This window comes from Phalaenopsis equestris, unplaced genomic scaffold (assembly GCF_001263595.1).
Source record: "Phalaenopsis equestris unplaced genomic scaffold, ASM126359v1 Scaffold000002, whole genome shotgun sequence".
NCBI classification, from domain to species: domain Eukaryota; kingdom Viridiplantae; phylum Streptophyta; class Magnoliopsida; order Asparagales; family Orchidaceae; genus Phalaenopsis; species Phalaenopsis equestris.
In genome coordinates this window covers 202,617-215,422 of record NW_018164444.1, presented here as the reverse complement: position 1 = coordinate 215,422, position 12,806 = coordinate 202,617, and the positions used below count along the sequence as shown (strand labels likewise).

General features: G+C 32.2%; 1 protein-coding gene across 1 annotated transcript in view; it reads left to right on the top strand.

The window, feature by feature from the left end:
• The window catches only part of LOC110029805 (DEAD-box ATP-dependent RNA helicase 31-like), a 32,438-nt gene that overhangs the window by 1,972 nt on the left and 17,660 nt on the right, over positions 1 to 12,806 (top strand). The window contains exons 2-3 of the mRNA XM_020732262.1: positions 1,265 to 2,198; positions 5,039 to 5,145. Of these exons, the coding sequence (XP_020587921.1) occupies positions 1,265 to 2,198; positions 5,039 to 5,145 (1,041 nt within the window). The remainder of the gene's footprint in view (positions 1 to 1,264; positions 2,199 to 5,038; positions 5,146 to 12,806) is intronic.

Here is a 12,806-nt window from a genome sequence, read left to right as displayed (position 1 = left end):
TATATATATATATATATGTATATATATATACATATATATATATATATACACACACACACACACACATATAATATTTTTAAAATAAAAAAAATGTAATATAGACATATAAATATGACTATAATTTACAGTAGAAAAATAATTTATTACAATTAATAAAAAAAGTAATAAATAAATTTTATTATATACTTCTAAATTTAAAAAACTCTTTTACTAATTATAAAGCATACTCAAATTCTTAATTTTTGTTACCTAACTCATATTCAACACTTAAAATTTTTTAGCCTCATGAAAGAAACTTAACACTTCAATATTTATATAGGAAAAAAATAACTCTTCAACTTGAGCTTCCAAGTGGAGAGGTGATGGGCAGATTCTAAATTAGTTTGATTAAACTCATATTAATTATTAGATTTAAGATTTTTAAATTCATAACTATATGTTTGTCAATATATTTAATAGAATTAAAATTAAATGAAACATGAGCCATTTAGTTATGAATTAAAGGTAATTAAATATATAATATGAAAAAATCAATTTTATCTAATTGGGACTGTTCATTGGTTCAACCGATAATTCACATTTTTTTCATCCATTGAAGTTACTAGACACAATTTACAATTCAACTAAGTGAACCGTCCAGTCCGGTTCAGTTTGACTTTTTCAATCTTGTATATAAGGATATAAACTTTTTAAATAATCAAAATTTAAATGCTTAAATGTCACACCAAAAATAAAAAAACAATGCCAAAAAGGCTCTAAACTATCAATTTAATAATTTGTCCAACTTTTTTCATCACTTTTTTTAATAATCATGTAATTTTAAGTATATGTATGATAAAAAATTAACTCAAATCTGCTCACATAATTCAATTCAGGGAAAAAATTTGCATACGTAAGACGTACGCAGCACTGCGTACATAGTAGAGGTTATATGAGCGTTTTATCGGCATTATATTCACCTTATATCCCTTGTAACCTCCATGTAACCTCTATATAACCTACATGTAACCTACTTGAATTTATAAATAAGTTCCGCGTTTCTATTTTCACATATCTGTAGGTTACATATAAGTTATATAAAAATTATATGAATGTTACAAGAGATATAACACAAATATATGAATATAATGCACTTATAACACCCGTATAAAAATATAAGTAAGCAATTTTTTTCCAAATCGAGACGATCGAAATCCAACCGTCAACTTCTCCACGTGTGTCCAAACCCTATCAAGCATGCCCAAACCCTCCTAAAACCCCCAAGCGGCCCACCCCCTGCCAATACGCTTATTTAGCACCGCTTCCATTCACCGTGGTTCTCCCTGCTCCTCCTTGTCCGGCGTCTTCGCAAAACTAAAGCTGAAGAACTTACCTTTCTCTTCAACTCAACTACTTCTCGTTTATCATCGAGAATATTCCGGCGGTCGGACGTTCTCAGCTCGTCCGGCGAGGTCGGGTACCCGAGACACCAGGCGTGGGCAACTCCGACCGGGAAGTGTCTCAGGGCAGAGTAAGAGCCTCATTGAAGACGAGGAGGAGCTCAGCGATTGGATCAGCGACCTCAAGGCCGACTCTTTTCGTACTAGGCATAGCAGCGAGGACGAGTTTTCTGGTCGTAGTCGGGGTAAACAGGAAATTATGGATAGGGATAGAAATTGGTTAAAGAGTAAAGGGCAGGGGAGGGATTCTCGGTCTGCGGTTCATGGTCGGCCCTCTTCAAGGAGGAACAGGGATAGTGATTCCGATGGGTATTCATCTCGTAGTCAGAGAGCTTCATCCTTGAGGAGGCGAATTGATAGTGATGATGATGCAGATGATTTCCGTAGCGGGATTGGGAATGGGCGGGGAAATCGACCTTGGGTCTCTAAAAATTCCAGAAAAGGACTTGGTGATCGACACGGGGCTTCTTCTTCTTTCAATAAGAGAGGCGGGGGTGATTTAGAAATTGGCGGTAGAGTAGGCGAACGCATGAGAAGTCCAATTCTTGCTGTACAGAGTGAGGAGGAGGAGGAGGACAGTGATGATGATATGTCTGATGCTGATAATGATTTTTTCGGTGACAAGGAAGACAGGAAGGATAGTGTTGCAAATGGTGCCTTTGAGAAGGGCGGTTCTCTTACGTCCAGTGACGGCGATATTGTAAAAGCAATACCAAAAACTTCTGTGCCGGCTGGTGATTCTTACTTGACTGAGTCGAGGTATGTTTCTCTTCTAAGTTCGATGTTTGAAATCTATGTAGCTGATAAGATGCTATGCCGATTGCTTTATGTTCCAAAAAACTTCATACCGTTCTTTCTGAGTGAAGCTAAGATTATCTGAGTTGCTAGAAGCTGATTGTTTTGATTTAAGATGCACAACAAAAATTTTAGAAATTTTGTGTAGTTTTTAGTAAAAATTGATTCATACAGTTTCAAATAGCCACTTAGTTTTAATATGAAAGTAAGGGTTGATAGATTTTCGTGGCCCTTAGGATGTCTTATGTTGCAGTGGCTAAACCTACATTGAAAATGCATCTTCTGATCGCTTACATGTTTTCAATTGAAATGATGAAGCATTAACTTATTTAATGCATGGTTTGAGCAAGTTATAATAATTTATGTTAATGAAACTAGTTTAATTTATGCGCAACCACGTGCAACATTGCAAATTTTTCATTAGTTTAAAAGCCTTTTTTTTGCTGAGATTTATCTTTACTCCATTTTATAGAAATGCATGTGCAAACCATCTCAAAACGTTTCTGACTGCCTTGAATAGTTTTTGATTTTCAAAGTACTTCTTGAGCATTATTGGTTGCTAATGTTTTGAGTTTTTTATGTAGTGCTTACCTTTTTTTTTGCTGTATCTCATTTCCAATAAATTAGTTTAATTAGGAAAAAAAATGAGAAGACGAAAACAATAGTGATATAAGCCATGTAAAGGGATTTGTGAAATATATATTTAGTACTTGAAAGAAATGCTAATAGAAATGAATGGAGAATGAATATTGGTAGCACTGAGCCCAAATGGCTGGAGGTATGGCTATACGAATGGCTTCTACAATCTATATTACGTATACCACTACTAAAAAATATTTGTTATTCTACTTGGAGAAAATCCTAACATTTGATATAGCTTTGGATTCTTCTAAATCCTCTCCCTTTGTATAGCATTCTGAAAGATGACATGATTCATTGTAAATTTTGTTAGAAGGGTTAATTGGAAAATTTTCAATTATGTCACTTTTGGGTGTCTTTCAAAGGAAAAAATGCAATAGATGCATTTGTAAAGTAATGCATAAACAATTAAAATATTATGTTTGAAATTTTTGCATAAAATTTTGTTCTCTAGAAATTATAGCATTTGGAGAAGCTTTATAATGAAGTCAAGCAAAATTTAGTAACAAAATAGAGAAGATTGGATATTCTTGAGAGGAGCAATACCTCTTATACTTCTATTTAAATTACTAAATATGCCCAACAAGCAAATAAACACTCATTTCAACAAGTTAAATTTAAATTTAATATGATCTTAATTAAAAATCTTGATAAAAACAAATATTCTGGCCTTGTAGTTTAAATTCATGTCAATAAACAATCAAAACTATATATTCAACTTCAAATTTAAAAAATTAACAAAAAGTAAATATATGTGTGCTTTTAAAATAAGTTTGTTTACTATGTCAATGAATGAATAAATTTGTACTATCTTAACTTTATGTTTCATATTTAGCTCAAATAACATAAATTTGTAGCATTCTTTTGACAATGTATCTTTAAAATACTTTTAACTATGATAAATTCATTAACAATTTTTATACAAAGCATCTCTTTTATATTTCAAAGTATAATATTTTTTTTACAGTAACAATATATTTTAATTTCTAAGATTATTTGTTTAAAACTTATTATAATTTGATGTTTTTTTGTTTAAAGAGAAATAGTTTTTTTTACACATGCAAACAAGGACGTTAGTTTGCTCTTTTTTACAAATAAGAACAACTGATATTGTCATTCATGCCAGGGTTTTTTAAACCGTTGGCCTTACCACTAAAGTTCTTGGCAACCCTGATGCTATTACTAGTTTAATATATAGTTTATAGACCAATGTTTCATAACAAATTGTAACAGTAATAAGAGGATGTCAAAACTATAAGCATGTAGGGCTGGGTTTCAAGAAACCTCAACATGTATGTTGGTGTCAATTGCCATTGTTTACAAAATAGTATAAATTCTTGTTTTGTTTGAAAAATTTTAAAACTATAGACTTTTTAATAGAAGAATCAAACTATGAGAAGCTTTATTTTTTTGTTATTCATTTGAAAGTTGTTTTTATAATAATGCAATTAAGCTGCATATACTTTATGCTTTGGATATACCCTTAATTTCTTATTCAGTTTAAGAAATTTTACCGTTGAATCATTCACTATCTTCATTTTTTTGTTACATTTAATGAATTTTGTTAATTAATTTTATAATTTCAATGCTTGCCAGACATTTTAAACCTTAATCACTCTTTTATCCAATCTTAATAAAGTTTACTATCAAGCACTGGCTTGGGCCACCTCATAGATTATTGATGTGATGCGTTCTGCTCCCACCACTATTGAGTGAGTGGTTCTGAGAAGTGTTACTATAATGTTTGTCAACGCTTTCATTTTTGCTGTTCTAGAGACCTTTTTTTAGGCTTTCTTAAGACTTTTAAATAGTATCATTTCATGTTATCTTGACATTTTTACCCTTAAATATGTACTTTTTTGTTTCCTGCTCTTTTAGTACATATGCTATCTTTTCTCGTCTATGTTGCATCATTTTGCCTTCTTCAGATCGAATCTATAGTTTGAGTCATCAAAAGATCAGCAGTTATGCTTTCCTAACCAGTTTTGACTTGATCTGAGTTCTTTGTAATTGAGGCAAACTAATTGGCATTGTTCTATAAATTTTAAGCTTCTTTTGGAATTATTAATCGAACCACGATATTATATAGGGTTTTATACCCCTAAGGATTTTCTTACATTTGTCATTTATATTAAAATTGGGTACCTTTTTTTTCCATAAAACAGATTTGATCAATTTTCCCTTTCTCCACTGTCACTGAAAGGAGTAAAAGCCGCTGGTTACGAAAGGATGACTCTTGTGCAGGAGGCAACTCTTCCAGTAATACTCAAGGGTTAGATGCTTCTTAACAATTTACTATGTTCTTTCAGTTTCTTCTCCAACTGAGCTTGAATTTCTTAATATTAGATGGTAGGATCAAATAAGCTTCCCCACTAAGTAACTCTTGGTTTTTTGTATTTAAGTTGCAAGTGATACATGCTTATTATGCTTCGTCGATTCTTTAGTTGTACTAAATCAGTATTTTTAGTGTCTAAATTACTTCGGAATTACCATAAATATCGTAGTCAAATCCAAATTATGCTATGATATCCAATGCATGTCAATCTAGGGTATTGATTTTCTTGTGGATCTCGAACTAACTGATGATAAGCAATGTGAATTGTAAAGGAGAAACATGTAATGCCATTGACATCTAAAATGAAGATATGCAACAACCTAATGCAAAACAAAGAAAAATAAGTGGTAATGATTTATTGAGAAAACCAGTTGACACTACAGCAATTATTTGCTTCCTTAGATTTTTCATAGTAAACTATGCACTTCAAACCTCAATCAATCCTTTGCAGTCTCCTAATAAATTAGTCATAGAGATTTCGGATCATATTTAAGGATAAAAGACAGTTAAATAGTAGAAATGAGTTTCTTGTTTCTCTTTTAATTTGTAAAGGGGAAAGTAAAGAGGGAGAAAACCAGATATCAATTCTCACTTTTGAATAATGGACATCATATTTGGAAAAGAATCGGGCTCATAACATCCTAGAGAAATTATTCTTCCTCAAAATCCAAAGTATCTACAACAATTCTAATTCTATATCTATAAGAAAATAAGGTGTAGTAGAAATATCATAAATATCACCAAATGGTAATGGGCTATTCTTTTCCAAGATTAAACTAGAAGAACTAAGGTCATACCAAGTGCTGCTGCTTTAAAAATAAATTCGTTAGCTTGTCTATGAAAGCTTACTGTTAGTGTAGGATAAGATTAAAATAGAGAATTTTTTAATATTTGCAGAATAGTGTATGTTATTTGGACGTACACTAGAGCATTGCATTTATTTTTGTATTGCTAAGTAGGGTCTAGTGAATAAGTTGCCAAAATAACATTGTATCAGAATGAGGTTAATCCTTAGCATTCCTTACCCCCTCCTATTCTTCCTTTAGATTCAGTGTCCATTATAACTGACCTCCTATGTTCGCACATATTCACATCCTCTTTCTTACAATTCTTACCATGTGCCTTTTCTTGGGAACCTTCATGCAGCCTTATCCATACCTTCTCTTGTAATGCTCTTCCTTGTAGACTTCTTGTCATCCACTCAGGCCCAACACTAACCTCTCATGAAGTGCGTGATCTAGAGTGAACACACAATAAGGTCCTCATTTCCGATCTCACCCCACACACTATTTTAACCTTGCCTTTGCCTAAATAATTTTCTTATCAGTTCTTTTCTTGTGGTAGTTAGTGTGCGCTAATGTTTTTTCCTATTAGTCTCAAAGATTAAACCTTCAACCACTATTGTGCTTTCTAAAAAGGTGAAAGACAAATTATTGTTCATACCATTAACCAATATAGATCTAGGACTCTTACAATAATTTGTGCTTTAGCTCTCATGGGATATCTCCATTTTATCACATTCCTTGATGATTGTTCAAGGGTCGTTTTGGTCTACTTGCTGAAATGTCACTTATAGATCTTTAAATATATATATATTTTTTCAATTTAATCAAAATTTTTTGTGCTGATGATTCTTTAGAATTATGTGGTCTTAACTTCACATTTTTTCTATTGATGGTACTTTTCATCAAACTTATTGTCATTACACATTAGAATGGTGTTGTTGAGTATAAAAATTTGAAAAATTTACACAACACACAATTTTTCTGTATTTATATATTTAACACCTAAAGTTTGATATTTACATTTATAATATATTGATGTTCTAAATTTATGCATGAAAAAGGATATTTCACTTTTAAAAATATTTTAATATTGGTATTGGTATTATTGATTTAATATTAAAGATTTGAGTGCTATCCATGTAATATGAAAGTTTAGGGGTTAAATATGTGAATGCATAAGAATTGTGTAGAATGTATCTAAATGCCACTCACATATTTTCTTCCTATTAATATTTCAAGGACAATAATATTTCATATGAATGCCCCCTTCACTTTTAAGGAAGACAATCTTGATAGCTTGCCATGTTATTAATTGTGCCGCTTCTCCTCTCTTCAATAATCTTTTACCCATCTCCACTAATTCTCGTGTCTAACTTGTTTTTTCTTATGCATTTTAGATATTTGGTTGTATTTATGTTGTTCATATTTTTCTCTCATGAAATGCTCTTTTTGATGCCATTAATGTAATTTTCTTAGTTATTATTGGAAAAAAAAAGGTTTATATTTATTATTGTTATTATTATTATTATTAGTATTATTATTGTAGAAAAGAAATAGATGCCATGAACTAATTTGATTTTTTTGAAAAGGTTTTAGATTTTAAGATCTTACTCGATGCTTATTCATTTAGGCAAATATTATTTTCTATGAGAGTACATTATTCTTTTCTCCTTCTAAGCTAATTTTACAACTTGTTTCTCAACTTGTTTCTCTTCTTTAAGAAGTTGATATACCTACCTATACTCTTCTAAACGTTTACTTTTGCTGGCTTTGATCACTCTAACGACAACCCCTCCATCAACATTGACATATATGAGTAAGAGTCCGCCTAGAATGCCATTCTAAAAAGGTGAAAGACAAATTATTGTTCATACCATTAACTTATATATTGTTTGATTATTTATATTTATAATCTATATTCTTTCCCAAGCATTAAGAAACAATATATTTCCTCCATGAAAATAAGATGTGGATGCGAGATAGGTGCCCTACATATTTTTCATACATACCATTTTGTTCTTCTTTTTGGGTGTAAACCTATTACCTGTGGATAGATTTTCACTAATAAAATCTTTTTCATAAAAGCCTGTCGGCCGTTTTTTTTTTAACCTTCGCGGTTTGAAAAAGTGATGATTTTATAATTTTGAAAATAATTTAAATATAAATATAACCTTTTTGATTTTTTTTAAATGTAACATTTTAATTTTAAAATAGGTGAGACCAAACGGGTCTCACATTTTAAATAGTTTAGATGATTGAATACAATACTACAAGTAATACACTTATCCCGAATAAATAAATGTATCACTTGTAATAGGGATTCAATCACCTAGACTAAAGAATTTGAGACATCCGTTTTAGTCTGCGAAATATTTTATAAAAAGGCCAACAAGTTCCCCTACCTAACATAAAAATTAAATAGGGTTTATTTTATCTGGGTTTCATGTTCCCTATAGAGGCAAACCCCTATTGTTAATTACATCTTAAATGACTGGAGGTCACTTAAAGAAAACTCTCGATTAAGATCAGGTGGTTTTGCTTTCAAGATTTCAAAGTTTAGGTTTTCACGATTGGACATGGGAAAATCAAATGAGAATGGCTCAAAATAGGAACAGTTATTTAATGAATCCAAAGGGAAGGAAAGTAGGGGATATCACAGATCTGGGGAAAACCCCGGTGAACTCCCAACTATCATAATGTTCGGCTTTATGTCTTTGAAGTGATGATTATTTGATATTTCAATCCTGCAAATTATTTAGGATTTAAGACTTATGTTTACACAATATCGGACTGTGCAAATAACCTAAAAAGATGGGAGGATTTACACCGTACCGCACGGTAACCTCGGAATCCTAAAGCGTTAGGATTTATAATTGTACAACAGAGTTTTGCGAAAAGCCTAAAGGGTGATCCTATGGGTTGTTATTTAAACTAAAGAAAGGTGATAGGTGATATGAATATGTTTATGTGATGTGTTTTGATGTTTAACTGCTGCAGATCCACCTTGAAGTTGTTCCTCGTCGTGCTGTCCACGGTATTCGCTCCAAACGCTTCGTAGTAGCATCTCCTGGTTCAGTTTTAGTTTTGAACATGCTCCTAACCACTAGGTTATTCTATACTAAGACATAACATATCAAAGTAACTAAGCATGCAGTGTGAAAGAAAAGTAACAATGTACTGTACAGTAAAAAGGAAAGACAATATAACATGCTGAAAGAAGAGTATAACATGCTATAAAGAGTAGTATAACAAGATATAAAAACAATATAACACGTTGAGAAAATAAAATGCTGTAGTATAAATTAAACCTGTACACCTGGTAGGTTCATTGCTCCTTTAAGTTTAACTATTATGCGCTGTATAAAAGAGGAAAGTATGACCTCAAAAAGACTTAACAGAAACAGGTAAATCGTAGGAAAAAGACAAACAAATAAAATGAAATACAATATCACATATAAAAGACCAAGAATAAGAAATTTATATGTGATATTGGAATGTCCCCAATTGCCAGGAGGATTTGAGTGTAAGACAAACTCAAATTCCGGAGCATTGGGTTTCGGTTTTGGTCAAGTTAAGGTAAAAATTTCATTATTTGATCTAATTAAATCAGTCATGAATCACAATCTAGTGCACCCTCGTACTAGTGTCCTAGTTATCTCATGAACTGGGGTCAGATGTCTGGCATCTTAGGATCATTTAAAAATTAGGATGATAAACTCTCTCTTAAGGTGTGCTCCTAAGACCTAGGAAACATACACTTTAGTTTATTTGAAGTGTCTTAAGTGTCTAACCTCAACTAAGTGCCTTTCAACTAATCCTCAAACATCTTTAGATTAAGCTTAGCTCACCATCAGACTCCTAAAACCTAAGGGGTGAACCTATAGTTCTGGCAAAAGAGTTGTGAAGTGTGCTTCAAATCTAATTAGAACAATTAGATGTAGGTTTATTCCAAACTTAAAGGACCTAAGTGCAGGTCTACTAATCTTTCCAATCCATGTCAATTGTTATCTAAACTCTCACTAAACTCTCACTTTCTTCTAACCCCTAAATATTCTTCCAATTTACAGTTTTATCCTTCATATGCAAAAAGGAACGGTAGGTGGTTCGCTATTCTATCCCCCTTTAGGTTTTTATTTTTAAATTTTCTCTCCCTTTTTTCTTTCCCTTAAGACTGTGAATCATTTCTGAATATAATTAAATTGGAAATTCCCATTTTTAACTTGACCGTTAAAAAAAAAACAAAACAAACGAAAAGGAGACCGATACATTTTTAAAACCAAGTCAAATCAGTGAAGCTTAAGATAAAATCAGGAATGTATCAGTCTAAAACGTTTAAATTCGTTAAAAAGAAAATGATCGGATCAATCCCGAGAAGTATATCCTTTCCAAGTGGCAATTTTATGGATTTCCAAACCCCTAATGAATTCAATTTACATCAACCCCATATTTTCTCCAAATAAAATTGTATAATCTTTTTTATTTCACAAAAGAAAAGTCACTAATTAATAGGAGAAATAACTTCCTAACCTTATAGAAAACCATACCAATGTCAAAACGATTTAATTTCATACTCCATCAAAAGTTTACAATGAAATATATATCCAATATCTCACAAAAGAAGCCAAATGTATCTTTCGGTCTTTCGGGAAGGGCCAAAACGTGACCACTAGATAGGCCAAAAAAGAACACATATTCCATCATAGTTTCACTTCAAAAAGAGTCAAACCGAAACCACTAGGTGGGCCAAAACAAAGAGTATATATATATATATTTCAAAACAAACGAAAAGGAGACCGATACATTTTTAAAACCAAGTCAAATCAGTGAAGCTTAAGATAAAATCAGGAATGTATCAGTCTAAAACGTTTAAATTCGTTAAAAAGAAAATGATCGGATCAATCCCGAGAAGTATATCCTTTCCAAGTGGCAATTTTATGGATTTCCAAACCCCTAATGAATTCAATTTACATCAACCCCATATTTTCTCCAAATAAAATTGTATAATCTTTTTTATTTCACAAAAGAAAAGTCACTAATTAATAGGAGAAATAACTTCCTAACCTTATAGAAAACCATACCAATGTCAAAACGATTTAATTTCATACTCCATCAAAAGTTTACAATGAAATATATATCCAATATCTCACAAAAGAAGCCAAATGTATCTTTCGGTCTTTCGGGAAGGGCCAAAACGTGACCACTAGATAGGCCAAAAAAGAACACATATTCCATCATAGTTTCACTTCAAAAAGAGTCAAACCGAAACCACTAGGTGGGCCAAAACAAAGAGTATATATATATATATTTTTTATTCCAGCATAGCCAAAACCGGGACCAAAATAAGAGGCAACAAGGGAGGCAAGAAATGAGCCTCAAACATAATTTTCCAACTTATAAAACGATTTTAGCATATGTTCCAACAACGGGGGAAGTAAATGAAGCAAAGATAGGCCCCAAACATAATTTTTCTAACATATAAAACAATTTCAACATGTATTCCAACAACCGGGGGAATAAAGGAAGCAAGATAACCCCCAAATGTAACTTTCCAACACACAAAACAAATTCAACATGTGTTCCAGCAACGGGGGCAGCCAAAAGAAGCAAAGGTAAGCCCCTAATATAATTTTTCTAACATATAAAACAATTTCAACATGTATTCCAACAACCGGGGGAATAAAGGAAGCAAGATAACCCCCAAATGTAACTTTCCAACACACAAAACAAATTCAACATGTGTTCCAGCAACGGGGGCAGCCAAAAGAAGCAAAGGTAAGCCCCTAATATAATTTCGAGCACTTAAAAAAAATTCAGCATATGTTAAATCGACGGGGGGCGACAAATGAAGCAAAGATAGGCCCCAAACATAATTTTTCTAAAATATAAAACAATTTCAACATGTATTCCAGCAAAAGGGGGAGTAATAAGAACATAAAACATAAGCCCAAATGTATCCATATGAAAGTCCAAGCTCAAAAATAAAAAAAAAGGAATCCCTTTTTCTTTACTACATGAATAAGTATTAATTGCACTTTCTTTCAACTTTACCAATCATTCGCAAAACGATGTATTCTATCTTTTCCAAACCAACCAAAAAGAACACGAGGAGTTTCCAAATATTTCTTTCAAAATCCGCATGATGAAAAGCAAAGAAGAGCTCCATAATATTTTTTTTTTCAAACCATCAAAAATGTGAATTCAGCAAGCATTTGAACATGTGATCTCCATAATCAGCGAAACTAATAATAAAGAGAGGCTCCAAATATTTTCCAAATATTTTCTCCTATCCAAATATTTTCTCCTAAGCATGCTTAGAAAACCATTCAAGTATGGAGCAAAAGGACTGCCAACTACCATTCTATACCATTCTGCGTGCAAGCTACAAGTTTCACCAAACATCCTTCTCCTTTTTTTTATATATTTTTTTTTAAAGAAACATTGAAGCTAGAACAAGCAACCAAGTCGACAACCCATAGTAATGAATAGCTAAGGGAGGAAGGGATACCTTGCTTGATTTTTTTTTTCATGAAATTTTAGATAAGATGTTAGTAAAGCTTTCTCCCCCAAAACTTCCCACGGTAAAGAAGAAAGAGAACAGTCTCTCGGACAACAAAGAGAAAGGAACCAGCCTCACAACATCACAAAAGCCACTCCTCTCCTTTCAGACTTTACCAAAGAGAAGGCAAAACCCTCACAATGCCTCAAATACACACACACAGATTGAATAAATGAGACACAAAAATGGCAGCAGCTCCCCCACTCAAAATAAAATTCGGCTAACCCTAAAGAACTCCCCAAATGGGGTTTTTATAG